The sequence below is a fragment of the Staurois parvus genome, unplaced genomic scaffold (assembly GCF_062004578.1).
Source record: "Staurois parvus isolate SC_StPar_1 unplaced genomic scaffold, SC_StPar_1.0 ptg000169l, whole genome shotgun sequence".
Taxonomy (NCBI): Eukaryota; Metazoa; Chordata; class Amphibia; order Anura; family Ranidae; genus Staurois; species Staurois parvus.
In genome coordinates this window covers 7,450,928-7,474,365 of record NW_028317965.1, presented here as the reverse complement: position 1 = coordinate 7,474,365, position 23,438 = coordinate 7,450,928, and the positions used below count along the sequence as shown (strand labels likewise).

General features: G+C 46.6%; 1 protein-coding gene across 1 annotated transcript in view; it reads right to left on the bottom strand.

The window, feature by feature from the left end:
- ERLEC1 (endoplasmic reticulum lectin 1) overlaps positions 1–18,868 on the bottom strand; it is a 52,719-nt gene extending 33,851 nt beyond the window's left edge. Inside the window, exons 1-3 of the mRNA XM_089676466.1 lie at positions 18,597–18,868; positions 6,434–6,538; positions 3,985–4,065 (exon numbers count right to left, since the gene is read on the bottom strand). Of these exons, the coding sequence (XP_089532592.1) occupies positions 3,985–4,065; positions 6,434–6,538; positions 18,597–18,746 (336 nt within the window). The 5' untranslated portion in view covers positions 18,747–18,868. The remainder of the gene's footprint in view (positions 1–3,984; positions 4,066–6,433; positions 6,539–18,596) is intronic.
- Positions 18,869–23,438: the final 4,570 nt, after the last annotated feature.

Sequence of the window (23,438 nt, the reverse complement as noted above, 5' to 3'; positions counted from 1 at the left end):
AGCATGAAACCTAAATACACCACTGGCTGCACCACAAAGTTGAAGTTCCACCAATTTGAACGGTTCCATTGCCGACAATAGGGTGCGACTTGTCATGTGATTTGAAACTGTCAAAACAAGTCGTACTGGTGTGAACCAGGGCTAAACATCTAGATAATTACCTGCTTGTCTCTACTTCTCTTAGGTCTCAAGCACACATGCAATTAAGGCCACATAGCAGATTCTTGCAGCAGGTGTACTGTATGCAAAAAATTGTAACTGGAAAGCTTGGACAAAGCAATGGCAGGCTGACAGGAGCCGAGGCTGTTCACTTCTATCTGCACATTTAGGGACAGACAATCAGCCTGGGATGTAGAAAGATTGTGTCCAGGGCTGATCATCTGTCTATAAAAGCGGTACTAAACCCAAAACCAAAAATGCAATATACTGCAGCTTACCAATCGTTAAGATGTGGTGGCTGCATTAGATTCTTTTTTTAGGCTTTTTTCCTTCTATTTTCACCTGGTGATCTGGCCAGTAACATACCTCCTGCATAAGGCCCTTTTTTACATGGGCAGACTCCACCAGTGGATCCGCCTGCTCAACAGGGGTTCTGTCCGCTGATCCTCACTAAGCAGGTGTATTCTATGCAGCAAGGTGTAAAAAAAAAAAAAAAAACAAAAAAACAAAAAAACCTCCTCCCCCTGCAGCCTCCCCCCAATACTTACCTGAGCATGATTTCAGTCCAGTGATGTGCACAAAAGCTGAGGCTCTCTTGCTCCTCATTGGTTTAGACTCCACCAGAGGATCCGCCTGCTCAACAGGGGTTCTGCCGCTGATCCTCACTGAGCAGGTGGATGACAGGTCTATGTCCGCTTTGCTTATGCAGAGCAGACACAGACCAAGCCTACTTTCCTTTATGGGAAGTCGGATGTAAACGGATCGCCTCTTCGCAACTGTCATCTGATCTGCTAGACAGATAGGGAAATCATCCCCAACCATCTGTTATCATATCCTAACCCTCTTGTATTGAACTGTATTGTTGCTGTATTGTCTCTCATTATTATTATTACACAGTATTTATATAGTGCCAACAGTTTGCTCAGCGCTGTACATTACAATGGGAGACAGTACATGAGACAGTACAATAACAATACAGTGCGATACACGAGGGGTTCGAGGGCCCTGCTCCTTGGAGCTTACAATCTAGGAGGGAGGGGATAGTGGTACAGGAGGAAATGGCTGTGGGGGATGGAGTGGTAGGATATAATGTGAAGCGCTGAGCAAACTGTTGGCGCTATATAAATCCTGTATAATAATAAAATAATATCAGATGCAGGTGGGTATAAATGGACACATCCGTTTACATCTGTTGATCTATAGACTAACATTTATAGGTAAAGTTCATCCAGTAAATACCCGATTGCCTCTCGTGGGATCAGGAAGGAATTGTTTTCCCTGCAGGAGCAAATTGGGTCATGCTTTGCTGGGTTTTTTTTTTATTGCCTTTCTCTGGATCAACAGTGGGAATAGGATTATAACTTTTTTTTTTTTTAATGGTTGAACTGGATGGACTTTTGTCTTTTTTCAGCCAGACTAACTATGTAACTATAGAAGACAATGGATGGTGTGAACAGGCTGGTCTAAAAAACGAATAGGCGAACCCGATCGGTCTGCCCGTGTGAAAGGGGCCTTAGAGTGCATCCACTCTGGATGAAGAAGCACAGGGGCATCTTTGTCAGTTAGGGGAGAGGGGAGTGTTAGATGGACTAGCAGATTTAGATACCCTAACAAACTGAAGACAAACTGCAGCTAAAACTTTATAAACAGTTATAGCAAACAGTTTTTTTTAATTTTGGGATAAAACGTATACAAAATTAAATAAAAGCAGATCATTGTAAGCACCCCTGTCAGTGGTAAATGATTTGTCTGCATTCTGCTGGAGAGCTTTTTCTTGAAAAGAAAAAAAAAAAAACAGATTTACTGGCCAGATTACCGGATGAAAATAAAAGAAAGAAAGCCTAAAAAAGAAAATTAATGCACTAATCACTTCTATGAAATGGTAAGCTGCAAAAAACAAAATGTTTTCTTTTGGGTTTAATACCACTTTAACTGTGAGTGGGTGTGCGGAAACATGTGAACAGTGTGGACAGCTGTGGCTGCTCTCAGCCTCCCATTGCTATGTACAGACTTTCCAGCTGCAGCTGTTTGCACACAACTGTGATCCAGTGTCTGGCCCTAATTGCGGGTGGGAATGAGGCTGTATGCAGCACATGTGGAAACTGAAATACCCAGCGTTGGAACATGTTTATACACTCCATGAACATTTTGGGATTTAGATTCATATTTTACAGCAGCGTTCAGGGGCACAAACAAAAATGCCTCAAAAATGAGTTCAGAGAGGACTTTACTGGCACATTGCCCATAAACGCCTGAATACAGCCCTGGCCAAAAATGTTGAGAATGACACAAATATTAATTTTCACAAATTCTGCTGCCTCAGTGTTTTAAATCTTTTTGTCAGATATTACTATGGTATACTGAAGTATAATTACAAGCATTTCCTAAGTGTCAAAGGCTTTTATTGACAATTACATTAAGTTTTTGCAAAGAGTCAATATTTGCAATGTTGACCCTTCTTTTTCACATCCTGACTGATGACAACTCATTCTTGCATAATCAATGCTTGGAGTTTGTCAGAAGTTGTGGGTTTGTTCACCCGTCTCTTGAGGTTTGACCACAAGCTCTCAAAGGTATTAAGGTCTGGGGAGTTTCCTGGCCATGGACCCAAAATGTTGAAGTTTTGTTCCCCAAGCCACTTCGTTATCACTTTTGCCTTATGGCAAGGTGCTCCATCATGCTGGTAAAGGCATTGCTCGTCACCAAGCTGTTCTTGGATAGTTGGGAGAAGTTGCTCTCGAGGGAAGTTTTTGTACCATCCTTTATTCATGGCTGTGTTCTTAGGTAAAATTGTGAGTGAGCCCACTCCCTTGGCTGAGAAGAAACCCCCACACATGAATGGTCTCAGGATGCTTTACTGTTGGCATGACACAGGACTGATGGTAGCGTTCACCTTTTCTTCTCCGGAGGTTTTTTCAGATGCCCCAAAAAAATTGGAAATGGGATTCATCAGAGAAAATGACTTTACCGCAGGTCTTAGTTCAGTTCCTGTACCTTTTGCTGAATATCAGTCTGTCCCTGGCCCTGTTTTTCCTGGAGAGAAGTGGCGCATTTGACCTTCTTGACACCAGGCCATCCTTCAAAAGTCCTCACCTCACTGTGCATGGAGATGCCCTCACACCTGTCTGCTGCCATTCCTCTACACTGGTGGTGCCCAGATCCCGCAGCTGAATCAAATTTAGGAGATGGTCCTGGCGCGTGCTGGACTTTCTTGGGCGACCTGAAGCCTTCTGCTCAACAACTGAACCTCTCTCCTTGAAGTTCTTGATGATCCGATAAATGGTTGATTAGGTGCAATCTTAGTAGCAGCAATATCCTTGCCTGTGGATCCCTTTTTGGGCAAAGCAATGATGACTGCAAGTGTTTCCTTACATGTAAATTAATAGTTGTGTCATTCTCAAAACTTTTGGCCAGGGCTGTATGTGCAGAAACTAATTCCAGTGGATTGAACAAATTAAAATTTTGCCTGTAACTGTGCATAATTATGCGCTAAAACAAGCATTTTTCATGCCTGATTTTTCTGCCAGTTACTGGCAGAAAGATCCAGTGTAGTCAGATGTGTTTTAATACATCCACGTGTGCGATTATTGTCTGGTGGTCTGTGCTTTCCATAATTTCAGTGTTAATGACCCAGAGAAAAAATGCAGACCAGGAAGGTTGGAGTGCAATCTGCCTAATTGTTCTAGGCTAGTGACTGACAATGGACTGGGGTCACTACACAAGAACAACCACCAAGGAATTAAAATATTCAAAAAGGACATCAGCAAAGGCAGCCTTTGGCACAGGTTTCCTGTAGGAAAATTCAGAAGAATCCAGAACAGATACCCGATATGAACAGCTGGTCTGTCTAAAGAGAGGTTCTAGCAGTTCAGCTGGTGTTGGTCCTTTATATTCCCGTTCTTCGTCCTTAGAAAAAAAAAAAAAAAAAGTAACACATTGATGTACACCATTTTGGTTTTTTAAATCAATCATATTAATACATTCGAAGAAGTCAACCACAAAAGAGTTACACCTAATCCAATTAATGACAGAAGTATTTGAAATGCTTATTTGCTGAGTTTTTAGTTTGATAAATTTTAACCCCTTCACGTCGGCGCCTCCTGGCCCTTTAAGGGTTCCAGAAGCCAGGTGGCGGGGTTTAGGGTCATGTGACCGCCATGACACGCTGTCACGGCGGTCGCATGATCGGGAGAGGTCCCGATCGAAAGAGGAGATCGGGACCTTTCCGCGAGTACAGGGCGCGCGCTCTTGGCACATATGTCCTTTTTTAATAGAACGCAAATGTGCGGCCGCTCGAGTCTAGGCCCAGACACCAGGAGGCCACACATTTGTGTGCAGCTGGCGTGAAGAGGTTAATTCACTTGCCGTGTCATGGAACAGGACCACTCTAGAACAGTCAATTCCCTAGCACAGCTATAGTTCCCCCTTCCTCATGCAAATACATTTCCTGTTCTGGGAGTGTCTAAATACTGTCTGCGTTGGCCCAGCTCCTGCATCCCTACATAGCCTTTTATGTAGTTGCAGGGGAGAAGTGACGGGAATACTACAGAGTGTCATTGTACGACAGCTTTGAATCTGCTGGGGCTTCTCACATCTCATCCAAGATGTAGCGCCGAGTAGCGGTCTCATGACTTCTGAATGTCTACACAAAGGAGGATTTTTCAGTTAAACATCATGCATAAAACCTGTTAAATGAACATATAAACCTATGGCAAGATTGTTGTTAAAATGGCTTGATCTCTAACCATTTGCCAACCACCCTGTAACAGTTTTACCACTACAGGGTGGCCACTCTGTGCAAAATCATGTATATATACGTGATTTTGCACTTCTGGGTAGGGGGTGTGTGCATGTTGTCCTACCCGTGCTGTCATTGTCTCCAGTGTCAATTACCGGGTCCCAGCCAGCGATTCATGGCCAAGACTCGTGATCAACAGAGCAGCTGACAGGAGAGTGAAAAAAAAACAGAGCTCTCGCCCATCAGTGGGGATGTGCTGGTTTTTGTCTCTCTGCAAACAGGGAGATAAAAACCAGCAGTTCCCCTAGTAAAACACAACACAGTAATCACACTACCTAACACAGTTAATCCTCTGATCGCCCCCGATGTTATCCCCTTCCTGCCCAGTGTCATTAGTACAGAGTCAGTGCATTTATTAGCACGGATTACTGTATTAGTGTCACTTGTGATGTCAGTGGCAGTTAGTTCCCACCCAGTGCCAGTTAGTGTCAGAATGCCCGTCATACTATCGCAGTTCCGCTAAAAGTCGCTGATCGCTGCCATTGCTAGTATTAAAATAAATAAAAATTCCAATATATATACTGCCATTTGTAGAGGCTATAACTTTCACGCAAACCAAATAATATACACTTATTGGGAATTTCTTTTTTTTTTTTTTTAACCACAGACATGTAGCAGAATACATTCTGACCTAAACGATGAAGAAATGTTATTTTTTATTGGATATGTTTTACTGCAAGAAGTATTCGTTTTTTTTTCATTTAGAACGCAAAAAATAAAACCCAGTGATGACCAAATACCACCAAAAGAAAGCTCTATGTGTGTGAAAACAAATTATATAAATTAATTTGGGTACAGTGTTGACATGTCTCTTCTGGGCACCACTCAGCGTATTGCAACGCAGACCGCATTGCAATACATTGCTTCTTGGCTGTGATAGCTGAGAAAGTGACACCCGTGACCATGAAGTGACATCACACACATCGCCTTCCGGGTCACAGAAAGAAGGAGAGGAGAGTGGATGTTCGTCCACTCTCCTCCACCCACCATGACGCTCACCCAGCTAGCAGATGGGCAAGCAGGGCACGGATACATGGCGGGAGCGCACACGTGCAGGGGGAACGGCCAGGTACTGGGGGCTGTGGAAGCGATCAAGAGGCAGCACTGCCGTCCAACTGCTTCCACCTGCCGGTCAGTTTTATTGACAATCCCAGTGGCAGCAGCCACTGGATTGTGTATAAACCCCCCCCACCCCCCAAGTCAGGTCCGTACAACGTACAAACCTGGCAGCACACGGGTTAAAGTATTATTAATATACAGGATTTATATAGCGCCAGTTTGCGCAGCGCTTTACAATATAAGGTAGACAGTACAATTACAATACATTTCAGTACAGAAGGAATGTGAGGGCGCTGCTCGTGGAGCTTACAATCTAAAGTAGCGGAGTGCTGAATAGCAAAAAAAATGGCCTGGTCATGAAGGGGGTAAATCTTCCAGGAGGGAAAGTGGTTAAAGCCCAGACAATAGAGTAGTTACCTGACTTTCGCTGGCAGTAAGCGGAAGCATACACTTGTATTTCTCTTTATCAGCAGTTGTCATAATGATGTAATTGTCCTCCTTGTAAGGAATTCCTGTGGTTGGCTGTAAGAAAAATGTTTGTCACAATACATTTCAATCTCAGGACAGTGTGGCATATTTCTGCAGCTTTAGAACAGTCAGTGTTGGTAACTGTTGTCTTTTTTATTTTTTCACCACTTCACTACAGCAGAGTGGTGGGCGTGCATTTCTGCAGTGCCGTTTACAAAACAGGTGGTCACTTGTTAATACCTGTGATCTGAGCTGTCAGACAGCCTGGGTCAAAAACACAATGTACAGAGCTGATCAGAGCTGCTCTGTACCATGTGATCAGCCTTCCCTTTCCTGCCACAACAGTAGAAGGGGAAGGGGGGGGGGGTATTTACCAATGATGATCTGTGAATGGATGGATCAGCAGCAGTTGATTTATGGTGGGGAGTTCTAATTGATTGTGGGATCATTTATTGTAACTTTTACCCCACCCCTCCACCCCATACATCTCATTTCTATGCTGTCTATATGTGACCTGTATATTTACCCCCCCCATCTCCATCTACCCACTGTATATAACTACTTGGCCAAAAGGGGTATTTTTAGGTGTTTTCATACTGTAATGGCATTTTTACTGGCTGTGCTTTAAGACAGAAAAGGGAAACAGGATTTTTTCCCTCAAAAACATTGGTTTTTATTCCAGCACTTCTCAGCCTTTTTGCCCCAGGGCAACCCTTGAAATTATTTTAAGATCTCTGAAAACCCCAGCAAAAAACAATTAATTGACAGTTAGTGGGGAAAATGCCCCTCTTACAATGGTGGCCAGTGGTAAGAATGCCCCACTTCCAATGGTGGCCAGTGGTAAGAATGCCCCACTTCCAATGGTGGCCAGTGGTAAGAATGCCCCACTTCCAATGGTGGCCAGTGGTAAGAATGCCCCACTTCCAATGGTGGCCAGTGGTAAGAATGCCCCACTTCCAATGGTGGCCAGTGGTAAGAATGCCCCACTTCCAATGGTGGCCAGTGGTAAGAATGCCCCACTTCCAATGGTGGCCAGTGGTAAGAATGCCCCACTTACAATGGTGGCCAGTGGTAAGAATGCCCCTCTTACAAATGGTGGTTAAAATGCCACCTTTGTGGCCCGTACACAGGAAAAGAAAATTGTTTGAAACTTTTCGTACAAGGACCAATCGTCCAATCTGATCTTTAGTACACAGCTTTCAAGAGCAGATCACGACAATTCATGCGACAATATCTGAAGGGACAAGTGCGAAAATGTTCGATACCAGATTGTACGATTGCTGTTTATTCCCTTGACGCTGATCGCATGCAAATATGCGCCTCTCGGCATCTGGGTCTTGACAGCGTGCGGCCGCATATGTGCGTGCAATTAGAAAATTCATATGTGCTGAGAAAGTGCGCCCTGCGCGCTCCCAACACGTGTCAATGACTCCTGGAAAGGTCCCGATCTCCCCTTTCGATCAAGACCTTTTCCGATCATGGGACTGCCGTGATGGCGAATCACGGCGGTCACATGACCCTAAAACCCCACCCCACCTTCCGGCTTCTGAAACTCTTTAAGGGCTGGGAGGCGCCGGCGCAAAGAGGTTAATCAGTGCAGTAGTAATCTGAAAATACAATACAAATACATTTATAAAAGATAGTGAGCGCTCTCTAAAAATGTCAGCAGCTAGAACACTATAGGCAACCACAATGCCTCAAAAATATATCAATATGACCTTAAAGCAATAAATAGGTAACCACAGTGAGTGCTTAACCAAGTAAAAAAGTCAATAAATAGGTATCCGCAGTAAATCACTGCATAGATGCGAATTCCCACGGCCTCCACTCTGTCAAATAGTAGAAATGCGCACTCACCGGAAACGCATAGGTTATGCGCATGTGTGATTATGCATAACAGGCAATGGGAGCATCAGAGGTTAGGCAGCCAGGCATCTCCCTCATGGTGGGTCATCACAGACTCTTTGAATAGGTCCAGGGGTCCCCTTAAGGTCAGCCAGGTGTTGTAAAAGAATCTCCTCTCAGGATGGCAAAAGTGTTTTCTCCTTAGTAGTGATGGCCGCCGGGCCTCCTCGTGGCTCCGGCAGTGGAATGACGTCACGCTCTGCACAGCTCCTCCTATTCAAAGAGTCTGTGATGACCCACCATGAGGGAGATGCCTGGCTGCCTAACCTCTGATGCTCCCATTGCCTGTGATGCATAATCACACATGCGCATAACCTATGCGTTTCCGGTGAGTGCGCATTTCTACTATTTGACAGAGTGGAGGCCGTGGGAATTCGCATCTATGCAGTGATTTACTGTGGTTACCTATTTATTGACTTTTTCACCTGGTTAAGCGCTGCACTTCATTGCTTTAAGGTCATATTAATACAAATACATTACTTCACTTTTGAAATTTTTTTCTTTTGTACAAGAATATGTTTAGTACCCTTTTCATTTTCAATATGGAGACTAGCATTCCAAAAAAACGGATGATCATTCGTCCAACATTGTTATCGTGTGTACAGGGCATTACAGACATAGGGGTGTTCAATTCTTAAAGCCCGACGCCCAGGTCATGCAGTTCCGGGTACCGGGCAAGAAGGTGTTTTGTTTTCCATTTTACCCTGCTCCAGGCAAGCCGCACGGTTTAGAGCTGACCATCTGCTCTCTCTTATAAAAGCAATCCAAGTGACTAACTAGCCACTGGATGGATTTTACAAGCAGCGGGAGGGAAAATTCGTTCCCCTCGCCGCCTTCCACGGGCTGTCCAGTAGCCTACGTCATCTTCCTCTGCTTTCTACCTATTGGCCAGATCAGGAAGAAGCGGTCCTGCGCAAACCAGGGGCTGTGAACTTGACATCACGACTTCCCTCATCTCCAATCGCGGGAGGTGTGCATTGGTCCAGTCCTACCCCCTACCACCCATTGGTGGAGAGCACCGCCAGTCAGAGCCAGGTGTTCTCCGCATTTCAGGAAAGGCCCCAGTGTCGGTGTGGCATGAAAGTCTGCATCTACTACGCATGTGCCGACTCATTGAAGCAATCAGAGAAAACAAGCGAGCTCAAGCTGAAGATTTCTTGAAAGCTCTTAACTCCATAAATGTGGGGCAACAAATAATAATGCCGGTCCTTGGGAACACACAGGGCGATACAGGATTTCATGGTTGGGACAGTGTCAAACCCCGGGGACACACGGGGGGAATGCTCTCTCTGCTCATACAGAATGCCCAGGAAAATCCTGTATCCCCCGTGTGTCCCCAGGGATCGACACTGTTAATAAATGATGAAAGATGTTTGTGTCCCCGCTGGGCTGTCACAGTGCTCACAATGGGAGATGGCCGCCCCAGAGTGGATCATGTTCTTCTAGGCAGCTGCCTTGGTGTTAGCATGGAGCCTGGAGGTGGAGGGCTACCCGGAGAAGGGGGGAACGTCACCCTGCTGTACTACAACACCTCCGCTGGCCTACCCACTGGCCTCCAACTCTTCTGCCACGGCATTCCCCCCGTGCAAAGGCGAACGCATGTGTCGGTCCTGCATGCACGCAAATAGCAATCGTCCCACACGTGGGGCACGGGCAGTAATTCTACCACCAGACCTCCTGTGTAAATCTAAAGTGGCAACCTGTAAAGGCTTTTAAAATGTCACCTAAAGATAGTAAAAATGTATTTTGTTTGTTGCCGTTGCACGGTGTGCGCAATTTTAAAGCGTGACATATTTGGTATCTATTTATCGCTTTTATATTTAACCAAAAAATTTAAGTTATGTACTGTGTTGTTTAGCATTAAAATTCAATAAAGTATTTTTTTTTGCAAAAAACTTGCATTTGAAAAACAGCTGCGCAAATCACGCATGACAAAAAAAATTGCAACACTCACCAATTTATTCTCTAGGGCCTCTGCTTTTTAAAAAAATATAGCACTTGGGGGGGGGGGGGGGTTCTAAGAAATGTTCTAGCAAAAAATAAAAAAAAAAAACATTAAAAGTTTAAGTCGCCATAAAGCTCTTTTCATTTTTTAAAAGTTCCAGACATTCCTTAAAGTACCTCTGCCTAATAAAAGAACAACTGTGGGCGGCACAGTGGCTAAATGGTTAACACTTCCACCTGGCAGTATTAGGGTCATTGGTTTAAATCCAAACCATGGTACCACCTGCCTGGAGTTTGCATGTTCTCTTTGTACCTGCGTGGGTTTCCTCCGGGTACTCCGGTTTCCTCCCAAACTCCAAAGACATGCTGGTAGGTTAATTGGCTCCTTTCTAAATTGGCCCTAGTATGTGTATGTATGAATGTGAGTTAGGGGCCTTAGATTGTACGCCCCTTGAGGGTTAGGGACTGATGTGAATGTACAATATATATGTGAAGCTCTGCATAAATTGACAGCACTATATAAGTACCTGTAATAAAAATTAAATAAATAAACCCTTCATACATTTTCCATCTTGGCAAAAGTTATTATTTTCTTTTTATCAAGACAAGTAGACTCTGATTTAGTCCCTTGGAAAAGCAGTATTTAAAACAATTTCCACACCCCTGCAGACAGCAAAAAAAAAAAAAAAAAAACACAACTTGTTCTCCTGGATCTCATCCTACCTGTCACAACGCTCTTTCAGCGTTACCTATAATGCTACCACCTCCCCCTCACTCCCTCTCTCTGTTGGGGTCCCTCAAGGCTCCGTCCTCGGGCCCCTTCTCTTCTCCATCTACACCTCCTCCCTTGGCCAACTCATACACTCTCACGGCTTCAACTACCACCTCTATGCCGACGACACACAAATCTATCTCTCAACCCCCCACCTCACCCCCTCGGTCTCAGCCCGAATCACACACCTACTGAACGACATATCAGACTGGATGTCGCTCCACTTCCTTAAACTGAACCTCTCCAAAACCGAGTTTCTTGTCTTCCCCCCAGCCCGGACCCCACCCCCCATTGACTTCTCCATCACATCCAACAACGCCACCATCAAACCCGCCCCGCAGGCCAGAGTACTTGGTGTCATTCTGGACTCCAACCTATCCTTCCAGCCCCAAGTCCAATCTTTAACAAACTCATGCAGACTCCACCTCCGCAATATCACCAAAATCCGCACGTTCCTAACCCCAGAAACCACTAAACAGCTCATCCACTCCCTCATCATATCACGACTCGACTACTGCAACTCCCTCCTCACTGGTCTGCCTCGCCGCTGGCTATCCCCGCTTTAGTCGATCCTGAATACGGCTGCCAGACTCATTCACCTTTCCAACTGCTCCATTTCCGCCACCCCCCTCTGCCAATCCCTCCATTGGCTTCCGATTGCGCAACGGATCAAATTCAAAATCCTAACACTGACGTACAAAGCCGTCCACCATACTGCCCCGAACTACATCACTGACCTAATATCCAAGTACCACCCAACACGCACACTCCGCTTCTCACAAGACCTCCTTCTCTCTAGTTTCCTGGTCTCCTCCTCCCATGCCCGCCTCCAGGACTTCTCCAGGGTGTCACCCATCCTCTGGAACTCCCTGCCCCAACCCATCAGATTATCACCTACTCTCCTCTCCTTTAGGCGCACCCTGAAAACCCATCTCTTCAGGGAAGCCTACCCCACCCCCTGCTAACCTGCCGACCTCCTCCACTCTTCCTACCACTCCATCCCCCACAGCTATCTCCTCCTGTGCCACCATCGCCTCCCTCCTAGATTGTAAGCTCGAAAGAGCAGGGCCCTCGATCCCCTCATGTTTTGCATTGTATTGGTATTGTCACATGTTCTGTCCCCCTTTGTAATGTACAGCGCTGAGTGAACTATTGGCGCTTTATAAATACTGTATAATAATAATAATTCAGCTGGCTCTGACATGTGGCATCGGACTCGAAACTATGCAGGCATCATCAAATAGGAGTTTAACCAGCCAGAGTAGCAACCTCTGGAGGAACCCTAGTTGAGAATGATTGCTTTATATAGCAAAAATGAAAAAACAAAAAAAAACGCAGTGATAATTAAATAGCAAAAGAAAGTTATGTCTCAAAATTATATTACAGGCTGAAACTGAAGTAATTAAAATATGTGTAAAACCGAACAATTAATTTCTCTTATCTGTTTCCTTTAGGCTTGCTAAATACACTATTGAAAGTTTTGTTATACCTAGAAAACAAAATGAGAATTCTGGTACCGAAAAGTCAGGATGCACTTAAAAAAAAAAAAAAAAAAAAAGTGACTGAACGGACAGTTTACATTTTTAAAACAAATCTAATTAATGTGGCTGGCGCTTTTGCATTGAAGTCACTAGGGGACATGATTTTTGCACTGCAGTCTATGGGGATGCGATTTTGCATTGAAGTCACCAGGATGAATTTTGCACTGAAGTCTATGGAGTGCGATTTTGAATGGAAGTCTATGGGATGCATCATGCCAATATCGGCACTTTTTTTTTTTTTTTTCTATCGGGAAAATTTCAATAGCCCTATTATAACCAGCACACCGAGGATCACCAATATGGGTCCAAAACTTTTAATCAACCATCACAGTTACAGCAAGGAAACGTTTCGGAGTCTCACAGGACCCCTTCATCAGGCATGTGACAAAGGCTTTGTCACATGCCTGATGAAGGGGTCCTGCGAGACTCTAAAACATTTTCTTGCTGTAACTATGCGATCGTCCATTAAAACCTTTGGAACCATATTGGTGATCCTCGGTGTGCTGGTGACATTCTCCCTTGCTGATTCTGTTCGGTTCCAGCCGACGGTCGCTGCAGCACATACTTATACACACCGCCATTTTTAATGCGGGAACCTGTGCGTTTGGATTGTACACTTGTAACCCTATTATAATTTTCGGTGGCCAATATATCCATGCATCCCTAGTTATAGCTTTTCAATAAGTGCAAAAAACACTGATGATGCGCACAGAAATCTTGAGAGTTGAAAACTTCCTGCGCTCCCTGTCTCTGCTGACTCAGCACAAGAGTCATTATAAAACAAAGCCTGGGACTTAAGTGGTTAACAGGTGTATCTGATTGTAGCTTAAAGTTACAACATGCACTACAATTTAGATGTACGAAATATGTTGTTTTTTGTATGACAGTAGTCAGGGATTACAAAACATATACAAAGGATCATACGTGTACATAGTATCAGTGAAGCATGAGATACAAAATGGCTGCAAAGAACAAATTAGATACAAAGTACAGTAATAAAACATACCAAGGGTCATGGCTGGAATAAGAAATGTCAGACAGCGTGACAACATTTTAGCCCAAACATCTACGGTTTTGGGGGTGATTAAGCCCCGTTTGTCAAGAAGGACCTCCTTGACAAAGGACCTCAACATGTTGGGGGGCATTTGGGCCTCAAATTTGTCATGTTGACGGATTTAGTTGTTTTATTACTGTACTTCGTATCTAATCCGTCCTTTGTAGTTTTGTATCTCATGCTTCAATGTTACTATGCACATACAAAATAATTTAACCTGTACCGGTCTATAATCCCTGACTACTGTTGTACAACACATAGCCTAGTTGCTGCATCTAAGTCAACCATTATCAATCAGGGTTCCTCCAGAGGTTTCCAGGGGTTTCTTGAGCTGTGGATGATTGGCATGCCACATAATGGTGCCTCCATAGTCCCAGAACCATAATCCTTCCTGCTGACCCCACAACGTAGGGAGCATTGTTTCCACTGACCCCCAACGTAGGGAGCATTGTTTCCCACTGACCCCCAACGTAGGGAGCATTGTTTCCCACTGACCCCCAACGTAGGGAGCATTGTTTCCCACTGACCCCCAACGTAGGGAGCATTGTTTCCCACTGACCCCCAACGTAGGGAGCATTGTTTCCCACTGACCCCCAACGTAGGGAGCATTGTTTCCCACTGACCCCCAACGTAGGGAGCATTGTTTCCCACTGACCCCCAACGTAGGGAGCATTCTTCCCACTGACCCCCAACGTAGGGAGCATTCTTCCCACTGACCCCCAACGTAGGGAGCATTCTTCCCACTGACCCCCAACGTAGGGAGCATTGTTTCCACTGACCCCCAACGTAGGGAGCATTCTTCCCAGTGACCCCCAACGTAGGGAGCATTCTTCCCAGTGACCCCCAACGTAGGGAGCATTCTTCCCAGTGACCCCCAACGTAGGGAGCATTCTTCCCAGTGACCCCCAACGTAGGGAGCATTCTTCCCAGTGACCCCCAACGTAGGGAGCATTCTTCCCAGTGACCCCCAACGTAGGGAGCATTCTTCCCAGTGACCCCCAACGTAGGGAGCATTCTTCCCAGTGACCCCCAACGTAGGGAGCATTCTTCCCAGTGACCCCCAACGTAGGGAGCATTCTTCCCAGTGACCCCCAACGTAGGGAGCATTCTTCCCAGTGACCCCCAACGTAGGGAGCATTCTTCCCAGTGACCCCCAACGTAGGGAGCATTCTTCCCAGTGACCCCCAACGTAGGGAGCATTCTTCCCAGTGACCCCCAACGTAGGAAGCATTCTTCCCAGTGACCCCCAATGTAGGGAGCATTCTTCCCAGTGACCCCCAACGTAGGGAGCATTCTTCCCAGTGACCCCCAACGTAGGGAGCATTCTTCCCAGTGACCCCCAACGTAGGGAGCATTCTTCCCAGTGACCCCCAACGTAGGGAGCATTCTTCCCAGTGACCCCCAACGTAGGGAGCATTCTTCCCAGTGACCCCCAACGTAGGGAGCATTCTTCCCAGTGACCCCCAACTTAGGGAGCATTCTTTCATCTGACAGCCAATGTAGGGAGCATTCTTCCCACTGACCGCCAATGTAGGGAGCATTCTTCCCACTGACCATCAAGGTAAGGAGCATTCTTCCCACTGACCACCAATGTAAGGAGCATTTATTTTTTTTATTAAAAGTCTTGCAATCAAACATAAAATCCATATACAGAATATACATAATTATATACACAAAAAAAAGAAAATAAATATAGCAAATCTGCTGGCAAACAAAAGATGGCTTTATAGCAAAACTCTCATAAATGAACTGGTCATTACTGGGGGAAATAAATCTTACCAAGACTCGCATCACTACATCAGACATCAAACCGTCAAGAAACAACCCCGCCCCCATTATGCATGCATCCCTTCTTCAAAAAGAAGAAGATCTTAACCAACAAAATCAAAGGGAATGAAAAGAACAGCATAAGAAAAGAGCCCCTCACCCAGAGATAGACAGTTCACCATAGGCAGGTCTGATATTCATGTCCTTATCCAGGCCGCTTGAGGCTCCTTGCCGTTCTCAAGAACCCGAATCTTCAAAACCTCATCCAGAATATCGTGCACCACCATCTCAAGGGAGAACTTTCTTCCGCAGGGTAATCTGACACCGCGCATTCCATGTGAAGTAACTTAAACAACTATACTAACTAGAAACAGAGTTTCCAAATCAAAATCTTAGTAAGTCAGGAATGCCCCATACACCCACTCCACAGAACTCGTGCGATAGAGAAAGAAGATGCCTAGAACCCTCCCCACCCTTTTATACACATCTATGTTAAAAGGGACATTGGAGCAGGAAGTGGTCCATAGATGCCACTTTACCAACACATTCTGCTCTAGGACAATCCCAACCATCCACAGGGAGGTGCTTCAGGTTCCCTCCCACATAGAGCCCTCCATGGAAAGTGAGCTAGGATTGATCCCTGAACTTCAAAGGGATTCTGTCTGAATTAAACACAACCCCTCCCTCATTACAGAGCCAAGTCAATCCTTTAAGGCCAGCGACACACTGAAAAGCAGAAGCCAAAATCCTCTCCTCCATAAGCTTCCTGTCACTTGCCACTGCTGAAGTATTGTCAGACACGGGGTAACATAAGCCGGGAGCTTGCCATGTTGGACTCTCAGACTTTTCACTGGCCTGCCATCTTCCCAGTAACGCAAGAAAAGGCTTAAACCAAGAATGAAACATGCCCACCCATCCAGGCGGGGTCTCTGCTAACATATTACCAAGATTGTACTTTACAAATTGCAAAGAAAAGTAAACTATCCGATTGACCATTCTTAGGCCACACTCCCACCTGGACAGGTAAGTTACATTGCGTTTGATCAGGTTCAGCCTATTTCCCCATATCAATTGAAAAAAAAACAGCTGTAGACCCTTGCATAGAGAGATCCCGGCAAGATACAGATGAAGCTGACCTATAAAAAGATCGGGATCAGCTAAATTTTGATAAAGTCAACCCTTTCCCTCAAGGAAAGCCTCCATTACTTCCAGCATACTACTTTGGCATCCACCAACCTGCTTTCGAAATTTTGATGACCATAGTCACCAGGACCAAATTTGATGCCCAACACTTTAATTTCCTACTGGGGCTCTGGGAAGGCATCTAGAAGTTCAAAGCTTTCTTCCCACCCAATGCAATGGGCATTCCACCCCACTGAGCACCAATGCAAGGGGCATTCCACCCCACTGAGCACCAATGCAAGGGGCATTCCACCCCACTGAGCACCAATGCAAGGGGCATTCCACCCCACTGAGCACCAATGCAAAGGGGCATTCCACCCCACTGAGCACCAATGCAAGGGGCATTCCACCCCACTGAGCACCAATGCAAGGGGCATTCCACCCCACTGAGCACCAATGCAAGGGGCATTCCACCCCACTGAGCACCAATGCAAGGGGCATTCCACCCCACTGAGCACCAATGCAAGGGGCATTCCTCCCACTGAGCACCAATGCAAGGGGCATTCTTCCCACTGACTACCTAGTGAATTTTAGAAAGGTTCTCTGATGTAACGGAAGCGACCCCAGACTGCACTTGGGTACTTCCGTTAGCCTCCCGCTTCCCTGTCCGAACACCGACCACAGACATTACAGCAGACCATACAAGACTAGACGACACCCGTCTGTCTGAGCACGGAACTCTATTTGAAACTCGAACTGGCTTTTTACACACTCAGAGGGCAATCCCCCCTCCCTGCATAATGACACAGGGTGGGGCAATCTACACTTAGCAACAAGAGACTCACAATAGAACAATGGGATGCAACCACATGGCATTAAACAATCAACAACCCCCCACCCCAATATTAGGACAGATCACCCTGTACCCCTAACAGGCACAGGGTGACTTACACATAATAGGGATATGGGGAGCTAAGACAGGGGACTCCCCACCTCTCCAAATTGAGCTGGGTTCCATGGGCCCCCCACCCAAAGTGACCCCCGTCACACCTGAAAGCAGAAAATTCTCTCAATGACCCTGATTGGTGGTCAGTGGTGGGTTATCTATATAGTGGTGGATATGCCTCCTTTCTGTGATGGAGGTTTGCTGGGATGACCCCCTGAAGTCATTGTAAAGCTGACCTCCAGGGACAATCTGTATGACATTCATAGTTCTATAAGTCCAGCTTGGCACAATGGAAGTCTGCATGACTTGAACTGCCAATCCCTGTAGTAGCTGGCGCTGATCACGGCTATTTTCTGGGCCTGTGCCAAATGACTTCCTCTGTGCACAGTAACCACCCGCTCAGCGCTGCCACCATTCATGGAGTGCCTGGTATTCTTTTCTCTGATTGGACATGCTGGTGATCACAGCGTGACTTCCCAGCTACTCATCCAATCAGAAAACTCCTTGTATCCATTAAACATAGAACACCCCCCCTCCCCGTGGGAAGCAATTCGGCACATGACCCGGCCGATCACCGCCATCACAGGCGTTCACGCACTCAGCACTGCTCCATTCACATATCGCCTTGTATTTCTTTTCATGGATATAAAGCGTTCTGATTGGACAAGGAGAGGTTGGATTGGTGGGATGACTGGGTGGAAATAAATGGGAGATATGGCTGCAATGGCAATTTAACTTTTTTATTCTCCGTTCTATGACGGCGCTCGGTTCCCCATTCCTCCAATACGCCGGAGAGCTCCTCCCCCGCGTAGCCTGGAAACGCCAGCACTCAGCCTCCTAAAAGTGGCGCACACTATGGCAGACAAGTCTGAGCTCAGCGCTTCTTTATAGCCAGGAGTATTCCTGGGAGGCATTTCCAGGGCACACATGCAGAACCGGAAATGTCCATGCAGAGATTAGTGCTGCACCCCCAAATTCCGGTGTCACGTGATTTCTCCCCACCCCAAACCAAGACCCCATACAGACCCTGTGTCATGTGACCCTAACCCCAGCAGACTGACCAGCGAGAAGTCCGGTCCCGGCCAGTTGAGTCGGAATGGGATGTCATCGCTGAGGGCCGGCAGAGTCCTCCCTCCATAGCACAGCGGGAGCAGCCCGCACAGGGTGACCAAGAGCGGAGCACCACTCCCAGCCCGCTTTCCCCTGCTCATCCTCTTCCCCCGGACTGGCTGCACACCAATGCTGCTCCTCCCGGCCAATCACATCGCTGAGCGGCGCGGACTCCGCCGGACACGCCACGTCTCTTCCGGGAGGAGGCGAACCGGCTTCACAGAGCGACAGCTCAGCACTTCCGGGTGCAGGATGCTTTTTTTTTTTTTCCCCCTCAACAAACTTTATTGTACCACACATTGTTCTAGCATAACACTGTAGAGCAGGGGCGGACTGACAACGTATGGGGCCCCCGGGCAATAGGGGATCATGGGGCTCCTGTGTCCTTGCCCAAACTCAAAAAAGCCTATGAAAAAGGTAGCAGGGGCATCTCATGGGGCCCCTTACTGACCCTGGGCCCTCAGGCTGTGCGCGAGTTTCCAAATGGTCAGTCTGCCCCTGCTGTAGAGTCGTCCCTGTTGAAGTGTTCGTAAACCCCAGACCCTGCATTCACAATATCCGGTCTCCCCGAACCCTGCGTTCACTATATCCGCTCTCCCCGGACCCTGCGTTCACTATATCCGCTCTCCCCGGACCCTGTGTTCACTATATCCGCTCTCCCCAGACCCTGCGTTCACTATATCCGGTCTCCCCGGACCCTGCGTTCCTTATATCCGCTCTCCCCGGACCCTGCGTTCACTATATCCGGTCCCCCCGGACCCTGCGTTCACTATATCTGGTCCCCCCGGACCCTGCGTTCACTATATCTGGTCCCCCCGGACCCTTCGTTCACTATATACGGTCCCCCCGGACGCTGCGTTCAGTATATCCGGTCTCCCCGGACCCTAAGTTCACTATATCCAGGACCCTGCATTCACTATATCCGGTCTCCCCAAACCCTGCATTCACTATATCTGGTCTCCCCGGACCCTGCATTCACTATATCTGGTCTCCCAGGACCCTGCATTCACTATATCCGGTCTCCCTGGACCCTGCATTCACTATATCCGGTCTCCCCGGACCCTGCATTCACTATATCCGCTCTCCCCGGACCCTGCATTCACTATATCCGCTCTCCCTGGACCCTGCATTCACTATATCCGCTCTCCCCGGACCCTGCATTCACTATATCCGGTCTCCCCGGACCCTGCACTCATTATATCCGGTCTCCCCGGACCCTGCAATCACTATATCTGGTCTCCCCGGACCCTGCACTCATTATATCCGGTCTCCCCGGACCCTGCAATCACTATATCTGGTCTCCCCGGACCCTGCATTCACTATATCTGCTCTCCCCGGACCCTGCATTCACTACATCTGGTCTCCCCGGACCTTGCATTCACTATATCTGGTCTCCCACGGTACACACAACATGGAAATGCATATTATTTCAGTAAATATAAACTGCTAAATACCTTTTCTCAGCAGCAGTATATAGCAGTCTTGTGACTTCTATCAGTGTCCAGCAAAGCACTGGTTGCAGCTTGTAGGAGGAGTTTTCATTCTGTTTTGACTGTCCTAGGAAGCTGCATGACCCATGACCTCTGGGCAATACTGATTGGCCCTGTGCTGATCACATGCTCTCTCCCAAAGAAAAAAAAACAAAAACTCTCTAGCAATACACAAAACTGAGCATGTGCAGCTTGCCTCCCGAGGCTCTGCTCTCTGGAGATAGATTGGGGACAGTATAAGGGGAGGATTAGAGAAGACTCTAATCCTCTGCAATCCTCTGCATTGAGTAAAAAAAAGCTGTTTGATCCTGTCTTCTCTAATCCTCCCCTTATACTGTCCCCAATCTATCTCCAGAGAGCAGAGCCTCGGGAGGCAAGCTGCACATGCTCAGTTTTGTGTATTGCTAGAGAGTTTTTGTTTTTTTTTCTTTGGGAGAGAGCATGTGATCAGCACAGGGCCAATCAGTATTGCCCAGAGGTCATGGGTCATGCAGCTTCCTAGGACAGTCAAAACAGAATGAAAACTCCTCCTACAAGCTGCAACCAGTGCTTTGCTGGACACTGATAGAAGTCACAAGACTGCTATATACTGCTGCTGAGAAAAGGTATTTAGCAGTTTATATTTACTGAAATAATTTGCATTTCCATGTTGTGTGTACCGTGGGAGACCAGATGTAGTGAATGCAGGGTCCGGGGAGAGCAGATATAGTGAATGCAGGGACCGGGGGGACCGGATATAGAGAATGCAGGGTCTGGGGAGACCGGATATAGTGAATGCGGGGTCCGGGGAGACCGGATATAGTGAATGCAGGGTCCGGGGAGACCGGATATAGTGAATGCAGGGTCCGGGGAGACCGGATATAGTGAATGCAGGGTCCGGGGAGACCGGATATAGAGAATGCAGGGTCTGGGGAGACCGGATATAGTGAATGCAGGGTCTGGGGAGACCAGATATAGTGAATGCGGGGTCCGGGGAGACCAGATATAGTGAATGCGGGGTCCGGGGAGACCAGATATAGGGAATGCAGGGTCCTGGGTTTAGTAACATGTTAATTTTGGATGGAGTAAAGAAGGGTTAAAAGCCTGGCAGTTTTTTTAACCATCTGTATCTTTTTTTTGGGGGGTGTCACCATACACATAACAATCCGAGCAAATAATCTGTGTGGTATGATGAATTTACCTACACTATGCAATGAGTTTGTATAATATCAAGCAGGCCCGTATACTAAATACTTGTTGGTAGATCTTGGGCCTCTTCTGGATCTCTTTCAGACCTGCGGCTGGCAAGAAATGGTACAAATGGGCAGCTGAGCCGTGTTTTTTTGCCCCCTGGGCACCCACCAGGCCTGTCCTTTGCCCAGCACAGCCAAATGGGGCCGTACAGATGCTTTGCTTCATGGCCACAGCATTTTTAGTGCGGTAATAAACCCAAAATTCAATATATTGCAGCTTACCATACCTTAGATGTGGTGGCAGGCATCATCCGGATATCTCCACTTCAAGTCCAGGGCATCATATGAAATCCTACAGGCGGGAAGTGGTTAATACCACCAACATAGGCTCATCAAATACAGTCTGAGGCAGTCTCCTACTCTACCCTATGTATCCTATTTTGCCAGACCAAACATGGCAGCACTACCCATGCTGCAGAAGAGAAAATCAGGCACCACTGTTCTCATTATGGGATAACACATTTTATTATAATACAGTCCTGTACAGACATTCTAGCACAAGCATGATTGCAGTGATCGGATTCCCATAGCACAGGTATAGAATGAAGACTGTGCTTTCTCCATATGTTTGTTAACATTTTTGGAACAGTGCTTCAAGTCCTATAATGATCATGAAGATGGCCGTTAAGCAATTTATTGACAACCACAAATAAAGTTTTGTTAAACAGACAGTGACAGCGAATCAGGCAAAGATTCCGAGGTTAACAAGGCTACCACCCAGAAAGACTGATAATGTGGATTGTGAAAATCTAGAACAGCTGTTTTCAACCAGGGTTCCATGGAACCCTAAGGTTCTTCTGAAGGTTGTCAAGGGTTCCTTGAGAAATAGCCAATTCCTGCTTCTCATATAGGTAACCACTGACACCAATAATCGTTTTATCTCTCTGTACAGTGGGATTATTCCCAATGACCAGAAATATAAAGAGCTTCCTTCCCAGTGACCATCACTCAAATGTACTGTGAGCTGTAGATATAGGAGTTTTTAGCAGGAGTTGTTTGAGACTGGAAAGTGGCTTCAAGGGTTCCTCCATGTTAAAAGGTTGAGAAAGGCCCCGTTCACACGGAGCGGACCCGTCAGCGGATCCACTTGATCAGCAGGGGATCTTTCTGCTGATCCCTCCTGAGCAAGCGGATGACAGGTCCGTATCTGCTCCACTTATGCAGAGCAGACACTGACCCAGCCAACTGTCCTCTATTGGCAGTTGGATGGAAATGGACCACCTGTCCGTTTTCATACAACCGCTGTCTGATCCAATGGGCGGAAGGGGAACGGATCCTCATCTGTCTTTTTTTTGGTGAATCAGATCGGATTGGATGTCGGCAGGTGTAAAACGTAGAAATGTCAGTTTACACCCACCGCTCCATAGAGGAGAATAGAGGTTCCAATTGGGTCTACCTGAAAAACAGACAGGCAGACCCAATCAGAACGTGCATGTAAAAGGGGCCAAAGGCTGATCTAGAGGTTACTGTATAGTACTAATACTCTATATAGGAATTTGAAAACAATTTTGCAAAAATTAACCACCCTCAATAAAAGGTGATATACTAGAGAGGGTCAGTGCAGCCAAAACCAATATTCGTTCCTGCTTCAGATCTTGGTTCTCTTCACTGATTGTCTGATCCCTTTTGCTAAAACAGCTATTTCTATTCCCCCAGTGACATTATCTGTATTACCCCTGGTTCACATATATGCGGCCGTGCGTGCCGTGTGCACGACAGCCCATTCATTTAAATGGACTCCCGTGCCCCGGGACATGCAGGGAAGTCCCTGCACTTCTTTGGAAACTGCAGCCCGCACGGGAACTGTACGATTTCGAGCGCAGGTGGCGTGCCATTAGAATTAATGGCACCTGCCCACGGGTCCGCATTCTTCTGTGTTGGTGATTTTTGTGCGGGTCCGCAGCGGCACCACCCGCACATATGTGAACCTAGCCTGATGGAGTAAGTTAAATGTTCAACAAGGAGAATAGGAACTCACTGAAAAAGCCTTGGGTGTGTAGATTATTTAGGTGCAGAGATTTCAGCATCGGAGATTCTGAAGATGAAGGGTCAGTCCACCCCAAACTTATGT